This window comes from Chiloscyllium punctatum, chromosome 5 (assembly GCF_047496795.1).
Source record: "Chiloscyllium punctatum isolate Juve2018m chromosome 5, sChiPun1.3, whole genome shotgun sequence".
Taxonomy (NCBI): Eukaryota; Metazoa; Chordata; class Chondrichthyes; order Orectolobiformes; family Hemiscylliidae; genus Chiloscyllium; species Chiloscyllium punctatum.
In genome coordinates, this window is record NC_092743.1 from 138,498,141 (window position 1) to 138,514,764 (window position 16,624).

The 16,624-nt window shown below is 41.0% G+C and overlaps 1 protein-coding gene across 3 annotated transcripts in view; it reads right to left on the reverse strand.

Annotated features, from left to right (window-relative positions):
- The window catches only part of prex2 (phosphatidylinositol-3,4,5-trisphosphate-dependent Rac exchange factor 2), a 339,323-nt gene that overhangs the window by 199,917 nt on the left and 122,782 nt on the right, over positions 1 to 16,624 (reverse strand). For all 3 annotated transcript variants that reach the window (XM_072571479.1, XM_072571478.1, XM_072571480.1), the window contains exons 13-16: positions 9,777 to 9,826; positions 4,982 to 5,057; positions 991 to 1,063; positions 438 to 580 (exon numbers count right to left, since the gene is read on the reverse strand). In XM_072571479.1, coding sequence (XP_072427580.1) covers positions 438 to 580; positions 991 to 1,063; positions 4,982 to 5,057; positions 9,777 to 9,826 — 342 coding nt within the window. The remainder of the gene's footprint in view (positions 1 to 437; positions 581 to 990; positions 1,064 to 4,981; positions 5,058 to 9,776; positions 9,827 to 16,624) is intronic.

The following is a 16,624-nucleotide window of genomic DNA, read 5'->3' on the forward strand; positions in this document are numbered from 1 at the left end:
AATGCTAGTAGTTAGCTAGGACTAACCCCTTGCATATACTGAAGGAAGGCAAGGTGAAACAGAAGACAATATCCATGGCATTCAAACGGATTGGCATTTCAATTTTTTTTGTATTTTCTTAAATTAATTCATTCATCTTGATTTTCTATCAATGTGCACTCAAGTGAATATAGTGAATCTTGAAACATTAAAGTACATGCACTGCCATCAGATGGACTGTGATTTCATCTCTGAATGCTCTTCAGAAATCCACTGACAAATAATTTGGAAATAGTTTGAGCACTGAGACTAAGGAATTTATAATGAATATTAAGGTATCCTTTCAAGAAGGCAGAGATTTCCTTAAAATTGGATATAATAACTGCTGTTTCTGCTTTGAATGCTTACATCCAACTACCTCACATCTAAAATCCATCACATGCAGCAATACTGCTTACCAGCAATGACTTAGCGATGACATTTTCAACTATTTTCAAGTCATGTCGCAGGTGCCTCTGTTTTAAATTCGATCCTTCTGTTTCCTCATCAGCAAAAAAACGAAATAAAAGGGGTTCATCCTTAAATTCACTCTTTTCCAGTACTATAAGGAAAAACAAGGTGTAAAGCACTGGATAAATCACAGATATAATTCAAAGTATATCACCCATTGCAACAGTTAGCTGTCATTTATCTGAAATAAATGTTAAACAATTGAGTCACTGATGTTTCTTAACTAAAGAATGCCTGTTGTCTTTTACCACAGTAACTTTAGATAATTATAAATTATTTGATGGGACAGTTTCCAACCGTATTTATGTGATTAAAAATATGGGACTTTGAAATACCATACATTTAAAATTGTAATTCACAAAAGAAAAAGCAACTTTTTTTTTGAAATCACAGCAACTAGCTAATGAAGTTCAACAACATAATTTTTTTTTACCACTTCATTGTTCTGCGAAGCACTGACGTCAGAAGGATGTTTGAATAATGCACTGAATTTATCCTTACCATGATGCATAAAACCATTGTCACAAAGTTCCACACCCAGGATTATTGCTTCCTCTCTGGTTCTACAGTCCCCCTGGTGACAAAGTAATAGACATTCTACATTGCATGTTCTAATAACACGGAAACTACCAATTCCTGTTTGACTTCTTTCAGTATCTTGTCATAAAGTCAAGTAAATTGAAACATTTTGAAACATCTTAATGGAATATGTGGGATAATTTCATAATCCTGCATTGCCAGCGGATAAAGCCTTATTCAAGGGTAACATGGGATTGAGAAATGTTACACTTGTCTGCCACATGTTTATAGAATACTTTCAACATTGTAGTATTTCCCAAGGTGATCCACAGGAGCATTAACAAACAAAATTTGGCACTGGGTGACAGAAGGAGATGTTAAGGCAGATAACCAAACGTTAGTCAATGAGGTAGGTTTTAAGGAGTGTCATAGAGAGGTGGAGACATCTCAGGGTGGAATGCAAGAGCAAATGCCTCAGCAACCATTTAAAATCAGGACTGAGCAAGAGAGGAGGATTACAACATGAGGATATCTTGAAGGATTGTAAAGTTGGACTGGGTTAGAAATAGGGAATGAGGAAACTGGAGAACAACAATGAGAATTCTAGCTGGGTGGTTTTGGGTGATGTTGTCAAGGGTGACATGTAGATAAGAAACAGGAGGGTATAAACCTTAGAGGAGTCCACCATTAATGGCACAGGAGTCATAGCAAGTGATTCTGTGGCTACAAGGAGATAATTACGAATTAAACAAGGCAGGGTCTATTCCACCCAGCAAGATGACAGTGGAGACGCACTGGAGGAGGAGATTGCCATCAATTGTGTAAAAGACTGGAGACAGACCAAGAAGGGTAAAAATTAATTGTTCACCAGATCTTTACTGGCAGCACAGGACCAAGAGATTACCCTACTAAACAATAATGCATTTATCAGTTTTGATGTAGACAATGTTATTTTTATATCAAATTAAAAAGCACTTATTCAGGAAACTACCATAATTTTATTTATTTTTTAAAATTTTGCAGAAAATGGTCAGTAACAAAAGCACAGCACTTTTTTCCAAAAGGACTGGTTGTTTCACAAAATGATTTTGTTCCTCTTTCATTTCACTTTCTAGTTTGAATCCAGTCGAGTCTGATCAGGAGAAAGTCTACTCCCCAATGGTTTATCGGTCCCAGATGAGTTTGGAAACCTTCAGGTCCACAACACAAGATTTCCCAGAATTAACACAAACCAGCAAACAATTGCTCATCTTAATGCTACTATCATGCTTCACTGAGAAAGCACTTAATGAACTGCTGAACTACAGTTTTATACTATGTTTTATACTATGTTTTATACTATGTTATGTGAGCCTGATGTATAGCAAAAATCACCACAATTTGTTTCAATAACTTGACAATGAATGGGAAAAATAAAGCAACATGTCCTTCTGTGTAACCACGACACCATAACCTTTGCCTGAATGATTTATGAGCAAACCCTAAAAAGAAAAAGCTGTCATAGCCTCCACAGTTTCATTTCCAATAAATAATTATTAAAGAAGTAATTTAGATGAATAGCACTTTAGAAATATGAAGGGAAGAACTAGCAAATCAAAACAAAAATGTATCGCAGAGCATTTGCACTTTGCAAGGCCTTTGAGTATAGGAGTTGGAATGTCATGTTGAAGTTGTACAGGATGTTGGTAAGGCATCTCCAGGAGTACTGAGTGCAGTTCTGGTCGCCTTGCTATAAAAAGATTATTATTAAGCTGGAGAGAGTACAGATGCGATTTATCAGGATATTGCTGGGAACGCAGGGTTTGGGTTATAAAAAAAGACTGGATGGGCTGGGACATTTTTCCCTGGAGCATAGGAGGTTAAGGGGTAACCTTGTAGGGATTTATGAAACCATGAGGGGCATAGATAAGGTGAATAGCAGGTGTCTTTTCCACAGATTTGGGGATTTCAGGAGTAGGGGGTATATTTTTAACATGAGAGGAAATGGAATTAAAAAAGACATGGGGGCGTTCTTTTTTACAGAGATTTGTGTGTGGGATGGATGCGGGTACAGTTACAATGTCTCAAGGACATTTGGATAACACATGAATAGGAAATGTTTGGAGAAATATGGCCCAAGTTCAGATAGGTGGATCTAATTGAGTTTGGGATTATGACTGACACAGACTGTTTGGACCAAAGGGTCTGTTTCCGTGCTGTATGATTCCATGAGTATAGACAGTACCAGAAGCAAATCTGGAAAGGTGCAATTGAGGTTGTTCCTCTGAATGTTGAGATTAAGGCACATGAACATAATTTTAATAAAAACAAATAAATATGGATACTGCAAATCTGCAGCAAACACAGGGAATGCTGGAGAAATCAGCAGGTCTGGAAGAAGAGTCATGCCATACCTGAAACATTAACTATGTTCTTCTCTCTCCACAGATGCTTCCAAACCTGTTGAGATTCTCCCGAATTCTTTGCATTTGTTAACGCAATTTCTACATCTGCCCCACACTAACTTGACAGTGCCTGTGGGTGGGTACCCAAAATGGAATTTTAAAATGCTTAGTTTCCACTATATCACCTTACTCAACACAAAATTTCATCAAAAAGTGAAGAAAAATATCTGTTCTGACTAAAAAAAAGTTGCATCTTGAATTTTCATGAAGAACTGCTGCCTTACAGCACCAGGGTCCCAGGTTCGATTCCAGCCTTGGGTAACTGTCTGTGTGGAGTTTGCACATTCTCCCCATGTCTGCGTGGGTCGCTTCCTCTCAGTCCAAAGACGTGCAGGTCAGGTGAATTGACCATGTAAATTGCCCATAGTGTTAGGTGCATTAGTCAGAGGGAAATGGGTCTGGATGGGTTACTCTTCGGAGGGTTGGTGTGGACTTGTTGGGCTAAAGGGCCTGTTTCCACACTGTAGGGAATCTAATTTAATCAAAACATTAGATACTTAAAAGTGTCAAGTATTTATAAATTAAACCATAAACAATGAGTAACTTAACTACAATTTAGTGAATGGAGGCTACCATCTCTGATAACAATTTAATATGAAATCATCTGTAATACCTTCCTTCTCTCAAAGTGTGACAGTCACATGGCAAGGAGGACTGCAGATGCTGGAGATCAGAGTTGAAAAGTGTGGCACTGGAAAAGCAAAGCAGGTCAGGCAGCCTCCGAGGAGCAGGAGAGTCAACATTTCAGACATAAACCATTCATCAGGAATGATATTTTCCTTTCCCGGTGCCACATTTTTCGACCCTAGAGTAGATTCATAATTTGCATGAAAATCTTAAAGATTCAAATATAAAATGAAAAATAAAAATTGGTACAAATCATTATGTTTGCATTATGATTCCATTGTATGCAAAAGCCATATTAATATATTTTTGTCTTTTAAATAATTTTTTTAACTATGGTATGACAGATAACCTATTAGAGTAGGCTCCTAAAGATACTGTAAACACCTTGGATTTTAAAAAAATCACTTCTATTATTGAACATGGTAATTTTCCATTCCTATGCATTATTCCATTGGCCTGAAACTGTGTTGGTGACAGCACTATGTCTCTTTACAGATGTAACATGTAGCCACCTGACTCACTCATCTATTCCATATTCCTTACTTCACTGACTTGTTGTAACTAATATTCATTCTCCTTTTTCTCCTGATCCCATTCCCTTTGATTCCAGAAGCAAACATTCTGACGAATCAATGGACCAATCTGGATCAGAAATCACCAAAACATGGATTTGTAGCCTACGTATAATAAATGATTTCAGCTTTGTGAATTCACTCACATTGTTTTTAAGGCTTGCTTATGCAGAAAATTACACTTTGATATGATGACACTTTATGTCTTTAAATAATACTTTCACTGAATCTCCAACTAAAGAGGCAAATGTCCTATCTAAGACAGTGCAAACCACATTATCAGATGAACCCTATTATCGCAGTTAAACAAAATGTTTTTTGTTATATTACCTGTGCAATTAACCAGTCTGTCAGCTTGTTTGCCATGACCACTGACTTGTAGGTTCTTAGGTGATAGTCTTTATCCCTGGATATGAAAATTTATATCAGCTAACAGTATGTTATACATTAAAACCAAACATAGAATGTGCTCCAGAAATTACACATTAGTCTGACAAACGTGGTCTTAAAAAAGATGATCAGGTAGAATTTGCAATGGAATACTTCTAATTTCCTGGTATCAATTCTGCAGAAAACTCAGATGAACAAGTCTTCCCATCTTGAGATATTGTAATGCGGAAACCATGTATAATTGAAATACATACACAGGTGGTTCTCCAATAGCATGTGTTTCTACAGCACAAATTGGCTATAACACAATTGCTGAATTTAAACCGATATTTGTAGTACACAAACCTTCCTTACCTGTATTGACTATAATGTGATTCTGGCCCCATTAGTTTAAATGGTGCTGGTATATGCACAATGCATGAAAGGTGTGAGATCAGAGTCTGTCTGTATCCCAATCTTAAAGAGAACAGTACAGCACAGAACAGGCCCTTCAGCCCACGATGTTGTGCCGACCATTGATCCTCATGTATGCACCCTCACATTTCTGTGACCATACGCATGTCCAGCAGTCTCTTAAGTGTCCCCAATGACCCTGCCTCCACAACTGCTGCTAGCAACGCATTCCATGCTCTCACAACTCTCTGTGTAAAGAACCCACCTCTGACATTCTCTCTATACTTTCCTCCAACCAGCTTAAAACTCTGACCCCTCGTGTTAGTCATTTCTGCCCTGGGAAATAGTCTCTGGCTATCGACTCTATCTATGCCTCTCATTATCTTGTACACCTCAATTAGGTCCCCTCTCCTCCTCCTTTTCTCCAATGAAAAAAGTCCAAACTCAGTCACCCTCTCTTCATAAGATAAGCCCTCCAGTCCAGGCAGCATCCTGGTAAACCTCCTCTGAACCTTTTCCAAAGCATCCACATCTTTCTTATAATAGGGCGACCAGAACTGGACGTAGTATTCCAAGTGCGGTCTAACCAAAGTTTTATAGAGCTGCAACAAGATCTCACGACTCTTAAACTCAATCCCCCTGTTAATGAAAGCCAAAACACCATGTACTTTCTTAACAACCCTGTCCACTTGGGTGGCCATTTTAAGGGATCTATGTACCTGCACACCAAGATCCCTCTGTTCCTCCACACTGCCAAGAATCCTATCCTTAATCCTGTACTCAGCTTTCAAATTTGACCTTCCAAAATGCATCACCTCACATTTATCCAGGTTGAACTCCATCTGCTACCTCTCAGCCCATCTCTGCATCCTGTCAATGTCACGCTGCAGCCTACAACAGCCCTCTATACTGTCAATGACACCTCCAACCTTTGTGTCGTCTGCAAACTTGCTGACCCATCCTTCAATCCCCTCATCCAAGTCATTAATAAAAATTACAAACAGTAGAGGCCCAAGGACAGAGCTCTGTGGAACACCACTCACCACTGACTTCCAGGCAGGATATTTTCCTTCCACTACCATCTTCTGTCAACCAGCCAATTTTGTATCCAGACAGCTAAGTTCCCCTGTATCCCATTCCTCCTGACCTTCTGAATGAGCCTACCATGGGGAACCTTATCAAATGCCTTGCTGAAGTCTGTATACACCACATCCACAGCTCAACCCTCATCAACCTGTCTAGTCACATCCTCAAAGAACTTGATAAGGTTTGTGAGGCATGACCTGCCCTTCACAAAGTCGTGTTGACTGCATTTAACAGTCAGATTGGTTCTATTTCCAAAGTGGAATTTACAAACTATTATATGTATTGACTGTCTCTGTTGACTGCCTACCGGTTGTGCATTTTTTGAGCAAAATAGAATATATCTGCAAATACAATATAATTTGGCACATATAAGTCATGGCAGGATTCACCCCCAGGTCCCCAGAACATTAGCTGAGTCTCTGGATTAATAGTCTAGCAATAATACCACAAAGCCATTGCCTCCCTATTGTTCAAGAAGGAAGCATGGGATGAACCAGGAAACCATAGGCCAGTCAGTCTAGCCTTAGTGGTGGGGAAACTATTGGAACCAATTCTGAAGGACAGAATTAAGCTGAGGCAGGGATTAATCAAGAACAGTCTGCATGGTTTTGTTAAGGAGAGATCATATCTGACTAATTTGATTCAATTTTCTGAAGAAGTGACCAGGTACATAGATGAGGGCAATGCTTTTGACGTCTTCTACTTGGACCTCAGCAAGGCTTTTGATAAGGTCCTGAAAGGGAGGCTGACAGCTAAAATAAGAGCTCATGGATCCAAGGAAACCTGGTAAATTGGATCCACTATTGGCTAAGTGACAGGAAGCAGAGGGTGATGATCAAGGGATATATGTTTCCAACTGGAAGTCTGTGACCAGTGGGGTCTTTCAGAGGGTCAGTGTTAGGGTCCTTGCTGTTTATGGATTATAGAAGTGAATTAGGCTTCAATGTAGGACCGTTGATCAGTAAGTTCGCACTTGATAGGAAAATTGGGGGGATGGTGGTGGTAAATATTGAGGAGGATAGCATTGGATTAACAGGAATACCTAGACAGGCTGGTGAGATGAGCTGATCAGTGGCAAATGGAATTCAATCTGGAGACGTTTGAGGTGATGCATTTGGCAAGGGAACACATGATGAATGATAGGATTTTGGGAAGCCTGATGGTCAGAGGGAATTTGATATGTTTGTACTCTGGTCCCTTCTAGCATCAGGACAGGTAGATAAAGTGGTGAAGGTGGCATATGGAATACTTACCTTTACTCATCAAAGTTTACGAGCAGGGAAGTGATGCTGGAATGATACAACAGATTGGTTAGGCCACAGCGAGAGCTCAGTGTACAGTTCTGAAATCCAGGAGGGGTGTGATAGCACTGGAGCAGAGGAGATTATCTGTCTGGTTTGGAGACTTTCAGTAAGGAAGTGAGATCGGAAGGACATGGGTTGCTTTCCTTCGAGCAGAGAATGTTGATGGGACATGACTGAGATGTATGAAATTATGAGGGGTGTAGATAAACAGTAAGGAACCTTTCCCCTTGGAGGGATCAATGACAGCTTTAAGGTAATAGGCAGAAGTTAAAAGATGATGTGAGGAGAAACGTTTTCACTCAGAGTGATGGGGATCTGCAGCGCACTGCCTGGAAGGGTGGGAGAAGCAGAAACCTTCAGAACAATAAAGAATTGAATTGAATTGAATTGAATTTATTGTCATGTATACCGAGACACAGAGAAAAGCTTTGTCTTGCGAGCAATGCAGGCCAGATCACAGAGTTAAGTAGAACAGATAAGTCGGAAGTATTTAGATGTGCACTCACAATGCCCAGGCTTACAAGGATATGGGCCAAGTGCTGGAAATTGGTGTTAGAATGGTCAGGTGTTTTTGTCTAGAATAGATGCCAAAGGTCTGCGCTTTAGGCCTCTATGAGTATCACAGATCGAGGCTTTGTCAAATGAAAGAAAGCAGAGTAGGAATAAATGGATCATTCTTGGATTGGAAGATTGTGACTCAACACTCAACACAAGGAGCAGGGCTGGCGCATCAGTTCTTCACAATCGGTACCAATGTTTTTGATATGGATACCAAATGTAACATTATTAAGTTGATAAAACTGGTGGGAATGTGTGTTGGGAGGACGAGAAAAGGGAGGACGAGAAAAGAGAGTTTATGCAAAGTTGGACAAGCTGAGTGAGAGGGAAAAAACATGGTGAATAAAATATTATGTGGGGATAAGTATGAGGTTGTTGATTTTTGAAGAAATATGGGATATTTCTTAAATGGTGATTGTTGGAGACATCATGACCAGTTACAACTTAAAGGCAATCCAGTCCCGATGGAGAACACATTTCTGGAGCATGTCCATTAGCTACAGAGTTATTGAGTTCATTTTCTTAATTACCATGCTGGAATCAGAGCTCACTACTTCTCTCAACTGACTTTTCACACATCCAGGTTATCGATTTAATGTTAAAATTTCATTGATTATTGTAAATAGCAGGGCAGCATGAGGGAAGGCTAAAATCTAGACCTCCAAAATGAAGTAAGTGGTTCAACATGTCAGTTTTCTGAAGATTTAGTTCAACACGACTTCTTACATTGTTTAAAACATCTACTATTTCGATATAATGGGAACATTCTGCACTTATTAGGCTTTAGATTGAGATTCCCCTTCAAATATATTTATGTTCAATGACTGTAAAAGTCAGCCTTTATGTTCACAGAATTCCAGATAGATTTTTGTGCAAAAATTGAATGTGGTTTGAACTACAAAGCTAACCTGGATAAAAACAAAATGCAACTTAATATTTATGTTAATTTTTTAAAATTCAACAAGGAAAAGATACAAGAACTAGTTATAATGAAGGCAGTATATAATTGAGAAGTATATAAGTGAGAATTATATTGTGTATCAACTCACGCAGGTTCCATTAGAATCACAGAGGTCTAGTGCACAGAAAAAGGCCCTTCAGCCTATCGAGTCTGTACTGACCAAAGTAACCACATGACTATTGCAACTTTACTTTTCAGCACTTGGCTCATAGCCTTATATGCATTGGTTTCTTTCCATCCGTCTACCTTCAATGATGTCCCTCCTCTGCTCCAAGGAAAGCAATTCCAGTCTATGCAATCTCTCTTCCTAAGTAAAACTCTGTAGCCCAGGTAATTGGCTGGTAAATCTCCTCTGCACCTTCTCCAACAACCTTGCTTATTACACACATCAAGTTAACACTGTCAATTAAAATAATGCTTTTATTTTACTTACTTAATCACAGGAGTAAAGAGACTATGGAGCCGGCAGTAAAGCCTCACACCCTGTTGAACGAAACAAAAAACATTAATCCTTCTGTTAGCAAAACACCACATGTCACTTAGCCATTCTAATGAGCAGGCAGTGCTTTTTTCAATCCTACCCCTTACTTTCCTCTGTCATTGTAGACTGTGTCAGAAGTCACACGACATCAGGTTATAGTCCAACTGGTTTATTTGAAATCACAAGCTTTCGGAGAGTAGGCCCTTTGTCAGGTGAAGTGTTTCCACCTGATGAAGAATCAGTGCTCTGAAAGCTTGTGATTTCAGATAAATCTGTTGTACCATAACCTGGTGTGGTGTGACCTCTGACCTTGTCCACCTCAGCACCTCCACATTATTGCGGACTGTTTCTGTGCTGCAAGGCTGGATTTCATAAGGGCACACATTGCTCATCACTGTTACAGATTAGACCAGGAGCCCCAAAAACATCATTAGGAAATAGCCTAGACCCTAACTGTCATATTTATTTAAAGGCAAGTGTAAAGTGCTGTGTTCCGGGTAGGTTTCAATTGGTCCAGTACTAAGCTTTAACCAAAACTACATGACATGGTTAAAGTACAAAAAAAATTGGTATTACTAACTTTATTGAAATAGTTAACAAGCTAATGTAGACTTAACCACTAATCATCAACTGTTCCAATATAGGCAGCATCCCATAAACACAGCCTTGCCAAGGCTATTGAGCAAAACAGTTAAGTTTCTCATGTGCTGCCTATCTCCAGACCAGCAGAACGAAACACTGGAAGAAACAGTCTCCCTAAGATACAGCAGAGAGCTTAAGTCATTAGCTCAGCAGCAGCAGGAGCCTTCTTACTTACTGAAAGCAAAACTAAAAACCTTCCTGGCTCTGTGTGAGCCACGAACCCATCCACTCAAGCTTTTGTTGCCTGATTTAAAAACAAAAAGGCCCAGGGAAAGCTCTCAGCTGTTGACCAGCTGCCTGTGTGAGGTAAACCCATCACCATTGTGGCAATACCTCTCAGAAGTGCTGGTGTTGGACTGGGGTGGACAAAGTCATAAATCATCCGACACCGGGTTATAATCCAACAGGTTTATATGAAATCAATCAAATAAATACATAAATAACTAAATCAGCCAATAAATCAATTAATAAATAAATCAATAAAACAATAACTTAATGAATCAATCAAATCAAATAAGATGTCAAATAAACATGTCAGACTGTAGCCTGGTGTTGTGTGATTTTTAACACGACATGAGAAACAGCACAGGACACATCTGTCTTAAAGGCACAGTACTGTCATTTTACTGACCACCCACCCCTAATTGATGACAAAGATCAATCAACTGCTGGTGCACCTGAAAAAAACTGCCCTGCAGCCAGAGGTGAAACCTGCTGAGAATCGGACAGCCAGCCCTCTCAATGACAGGTATCTTGTAAATAGACTGAAGTACATATGTCCTTCTAAGTCATAAGTCATTCTTCCTGGGACTTTTATTGTTGTTCCATTATTTGTGGGTCAAAACCCGGAAACTCAGTACCTGGCAACGTTCTGGCAATTTATTTCCCATATGGTCTGCTGTGGTACACACAGAAGGCTCACCATCACTTTCTCAAAGGCAAGTAGGGTTTGGTATTAAATGCCAGTTCGTCAGTGCCAACCAGACCTCATTAATGACTAAATAAGACAGCTGAGGATTTCATGTAGTTTGAGGAATACATGACCCCCACCTCCCCAACCCCCGCATGACCCTCTCACAGGTTTATCGCACTCACACATATACTTGACCAAGCTTACACACACACTCTTTCACATGCACTCACACCAACACACTCACACACACTCACATACACACACCCACTCTGTCTCTCCTACATGCGCACACATATAAGTTTATGGAGTGACTTTGTATTTGCAGAATTACATTTTATTTTGCTCAAAATCCATGTAAGATTCTTTAAGCCCCATTTTAGGAATAGAATTGACTCAACATTGGTACAGACCTCACCTTCACGCATTTAATGCATTGTCTGAGCTAAGATGACATCTATTATTAGATAAGCTGACACCACCTTGAGAATGGACGTTTCGGGCATCAGCCCTTCTTCAGGAATGAGGAAAGTGTGTCCAGCAGGCTAAGATAAAAGGTAGGGAGGAGGGACTTGGGGGAGGGGCGTTGGGAATGCGATAGGTGGAAGGAGGTTAAGGTGAGGGTGATAGGCTGGAGAGGGGGTGGGGACGGAGAGGTCAGGAAGAAGATTGCAGGTTAGGAAGGCGGTGCTGAGTTCAAGGGATTTGACTGAGACAAGGTAGGGGGGGAGGGGAAATGAGGAAACTGGAGAAATCTGAGTTCATCCCTTGTGGTTGGAGGGTTCCTAGGCGGAAGATGAGGCGCTCTTCCTCCAACCGTCGTGTTGCTATGGTCTGGCGATGGAGGAGTCCAAGGACATGCATGTCCTTGGTGGAGTGGGAGGGGGTGTTGAAGTGTTGAGCTACAGGGTGGTTGGGTTGGTTGGTCCGGGTGTCCCAGAGTTGTTCTCTGAAACATTCCGCAAGTAGGCGGCCTGTCTCCCCAATATAGAGGAGGCCACATCAGGCGCAGTGGATGCAATTGATGATGTGTGTGGAGGTGCAGGTGAATTTGTGGTGGATATGGAAATATCCCTTGGGGCCTTGGAGGGAGGTAAGGGGGGAGGTGTGGGCACAAGTTTTGCATTTCTTGCGGTTGCAGGGGAAGGTGCCGGGAGTGGAGGTTGGGTTGGTGGGAGGTGTGGACCTGACGAGGGAGTCATGGAGGGAGTGGTCTTTTCGGAACGCTGATCGGGGAGGTAAGGGAAATATATCCCTGGTGGTGGGGTCCATTTGGAGGTGGCAGAATTGACGGCGGATGATACGCTGTATATGGAGGTTGGTGGGGTGGTAGGTGAGGACCAGTGGGGTTCTATCCTGGTGGCGGTTGGAGAGGCGGGGCTCAAGGGTGGAGGAGCGGGAAGTGGAAGAGATGTGGTGGAGGGCATTGTCGACCAGGTCTGGGGGGGAAATTGCGGTCCTTGAAGAAGGAGGTCATCTGGGTTGTACGGTTTTGGAATTGGTCCTCCTGGGAGCAGATGCGGCGGAGACGAAGGAATTGGGAATATGGGATGGTGTTTTTACAGGGGGCAGGGTGGGAGGAGGTGTAGTCTAGGTAGCTGTGGGAGTCGGTCGGTTTATAGTAAATGTCGGTGTTGATTCGGTCGTCCGAGATAGAAATGGAAAGGTCTGGGAAGGGGAGGGAGGAGTCTGAGACGGTCCAGGTGAATTTGAGGTCGGGGTGGAAGGTGTTGGTAAAGTGGATGAACTGTTCAACCTCCTCGTGGGAGCACAAGGCAGCGCCGATACAGTCATCGATGTAGTGGAGGAAAAGGTGGGGGGGTGGGGCCAGTGTAGCTGTGGAAGATGGACTGTTCCACATATCCAACGAAGAGGCAGACATAGCTGGTGCCCATGCGGGTGCCCATGGCTACTCCTTTGGTTTGGAGGAAGTGGGAGGATTGGAAAGAGAAGTTGTTCAGGGTGAGGACCAGTTCAGTCAGTCGAAGGAGGGTGTCAGTGGAAGGGTACTGGTTGGGGTGTCAGTGGAAGGGTATCTAACTGCTCTGTGACATTCCTGAACTGAATGAATGTCCAGGATATTAATCCTTAAATTATTCAGTTCTGTATTTCACTGATAATATTATGCTTCAGCTGTATTTTTTGGCATTTATTTGGCTATCCTAGACGGACAATTGCAATCAGATTCTAATCCAATCCTTCTTAAAGGTACTGATTAGGCATTAAAGTCACCATAGGCTTACTCTGTCATCAGACAGAGCAGACATACACACAACTGGAGGTCAATTTAACCTGAAGGTCACCATACCGCTGATGAGGGGAGAGGTTGAGAAAGTGAAACCTTTATGGTCAATACAGGAATTTAACCCACACTGTTGGTATCATTTTGCATTGCAGACCAGCCTTCCAGCCAGCTGAGCCAACCAACTTGACAGACCAAATCACCAGACTCAAAACATTAACTCTGATTTCCTTCCACAGATGTGGCCAAACCTGCTGAGTTTCGCAATCAACTTATGTTTGTGTTTCAGAGCCACCCAATGTCCTGCTTTCAAATTAGCACTGAGGGTCCTGCAATCTCATATAGACTGTACTCAGTGTGGGAAAAAAAGCTGCTCTCAATAATTCTGCTTGATGATAATTAATTATGCATTTATGCCATCTCATTCCACAAACTAGGTTTACAAGCACAAAATAAAAATAAGATTAAAACTGCAGCAAATGTACATTGATGGTGCCTACAAATAATGTGATAAAATTACCAAATCTATTCTAGAATATTTTAGCTTGAAAAATCTGAAAAGCTTGAGACCATCCAGAATTTTCACAACAGTAAAACATTGTGAGACTTGTCCCCTGCAAATGTAAAATTCCTGGAGAATTTTTTAAAGTTGAACATGAGATATTGCCATCACTAGCTAGATTGATATTTAATGAGGAAAGCTAAGGGGTTATGTGCAATAAATTAATATTTGATCTACTGATTTTAGCAAGAAAAAATACAGAATGCTTACAATTGGTTCCAATTAGTAATCAAAACTAAAGAAGCTGAAATGACAAAAGGAAAGTTTTTATTGCATTTGAGAATAGTTCATCTGCTGTTTAATAGTTTGATAAATTATTTTTTCTATCATCAATGTATTTATATTAGAACCTCATAGGTTTCCCTTGGGCAATATAAATAAGGTCATTGGAAAAATGTTTGAATAATCTATTTTTGATGATATTTACAATTTTGCTCAAAATGTAAACAAATAAGCTTACATGAAAGCATTTATGATGTAAATAAACAAAGCAAACATTCTATTAGAGTTACATTAGAAAATGAATCTTGCAGCTTGCAGATGCTGAATGCAATTACTTGACAGTAAGCTTATTCTTAAATCAAAAGTTAATTTTAAATCCCGTCTTATGTTTGAGGTAGGGGAAACCGCAAGGTTTTCTAACAGGTAATGCATGCATTTCAAAGGAATATCTTCAAAATAGATTTGCAACCTTTTAAATCCTTTCTAATAGCGATGAGGAGATGTAGGTACATAAAACAGGCAGTTATTGCCTAGCAGTAAGCAGCAGTCATGTGGTGGTACCAGTGTTGGACTGAGATGAAAAAAGTCAGAAGTCACATGATACCAGGTTATAGTCTAAGAGGTTTGTTTAAAATCACAAGCTTTTGGAGCACTGCTCCTTGGCCAGTGCGTTGAAAGGCCATTTCAGAGACATGGCAAGAGGAGGGATAGGAATGGTCTTTGCAGATTCGGGATTTAGATGCTTCAGCAAGAACAGAGATGGTGGTAAAAGACGGTGGCGGGGGGGGGGGTCGGGTGCATTGTTAATTAAGGGAGTATTACAGCAGCTGAGATAACATGTGAAGACTCATCCACTAAGGTAGTTTGGGCTGAGGTTAGAAACAGGAAAGGAGAGAGGTCACCCTGTTGGCAGTTTTCCGAATTGTTCCAGAGATGTAGAAGAAAGGATAGTAAAGATGATTCTCAATAGGAGCGAGAGTAACAGGATAGTTGTTATGGAGGACTTTAACTTCTCCAGTATTGATTGGGAATAGTATAGTTCAAGTAGTTTAGATGGGTCAATTTTTGTTCAATGTGTGCAGGAGGATTTTCTGACACAGTGTGTAGACAGGCCAACAAGGGGAGATGCCATATCGGATTTGGTACTGGGTAATGAACCCGGCCAGGTGTTAGATTTGGAGGTAGGTGAGCACTTTGGCAATAGTGACCATAATTCGGTTATGTTTACAATAGCAATGGGCAGGAATACGTATATATCACAGGGAAAGGGGTATAATTGGGGGAAAGGCAGCTATGATGCAATTAGGCAAGATTTACGTTGCATAGGATGGGGAAGGAAACTGCAGGGAATGGACACACTTGAAATGTGGAGCTTATTCAAGGACCAGCTACTGCAGGTCCTTGATAAGTATTTACATATCAGGCAGGGAGGTAGTTGTCGAGAGAGGGAGCATGGTTTACGAAAGAAGTTGAAGCTTTTGTCAAGAGGAGGAAGAAGAAGGCTTATGTGAGGATGAGGCATGAAGGCTCAGTTGGAAGGTTTAAGAGTTGTACGTTAGCCAGAAAAGATCTAAAGAGAGGACTAAGAAGACCCAGGAGGGGAAATGAGAAGTTGCTAGAGGTGACCTTATAGAAGTTTACAAAATTATGAGGGGCATGGATAGAGTAATTAGGCAAAGTCTTTTCCCTGGGGTCGGGGAGTCCAGAACTAGAGGGCATAGGTTTAGGGTGAGAGGGGAAAGATATAAAAGAGATCTAAGGGGCAACTTTTTCACCCAGAGGGTGGTACAGGTATGGAATGAGCTGCCAGAGGAAGTGGTGGAGGCTAGTATAATGGCAATATTTAAAAGGCATTGGATGGGTATATGAATAGGAAGGGTTTGGAGGGATATGGGCTGGGTGCTGGCAGGTGGGACTAGGTTGGGTTGGGATATCTGGTCAGCATGTACAGGTTTGACCGAAGAGTCTGTTTCCATGCTGTACATCTCTATGACTCTATGACTCTAAAAGCCAAGGCCTTCTATAGGTATATCAGGAATGAAAGAATGGCAAGAGTAAGATTAGGGCCAATCAAAGATAGTAGTGGAAAGCTGAGTGTGGAATCTAAGGACATAGGGGACGGACTTAATGAATACTTTTTGTCACTATTCACATTGGAAAAGGGCAATGTTAGTGAGAATACGGAGATACAGGCAACTAGATTAAATGGATTGAGGTTGACA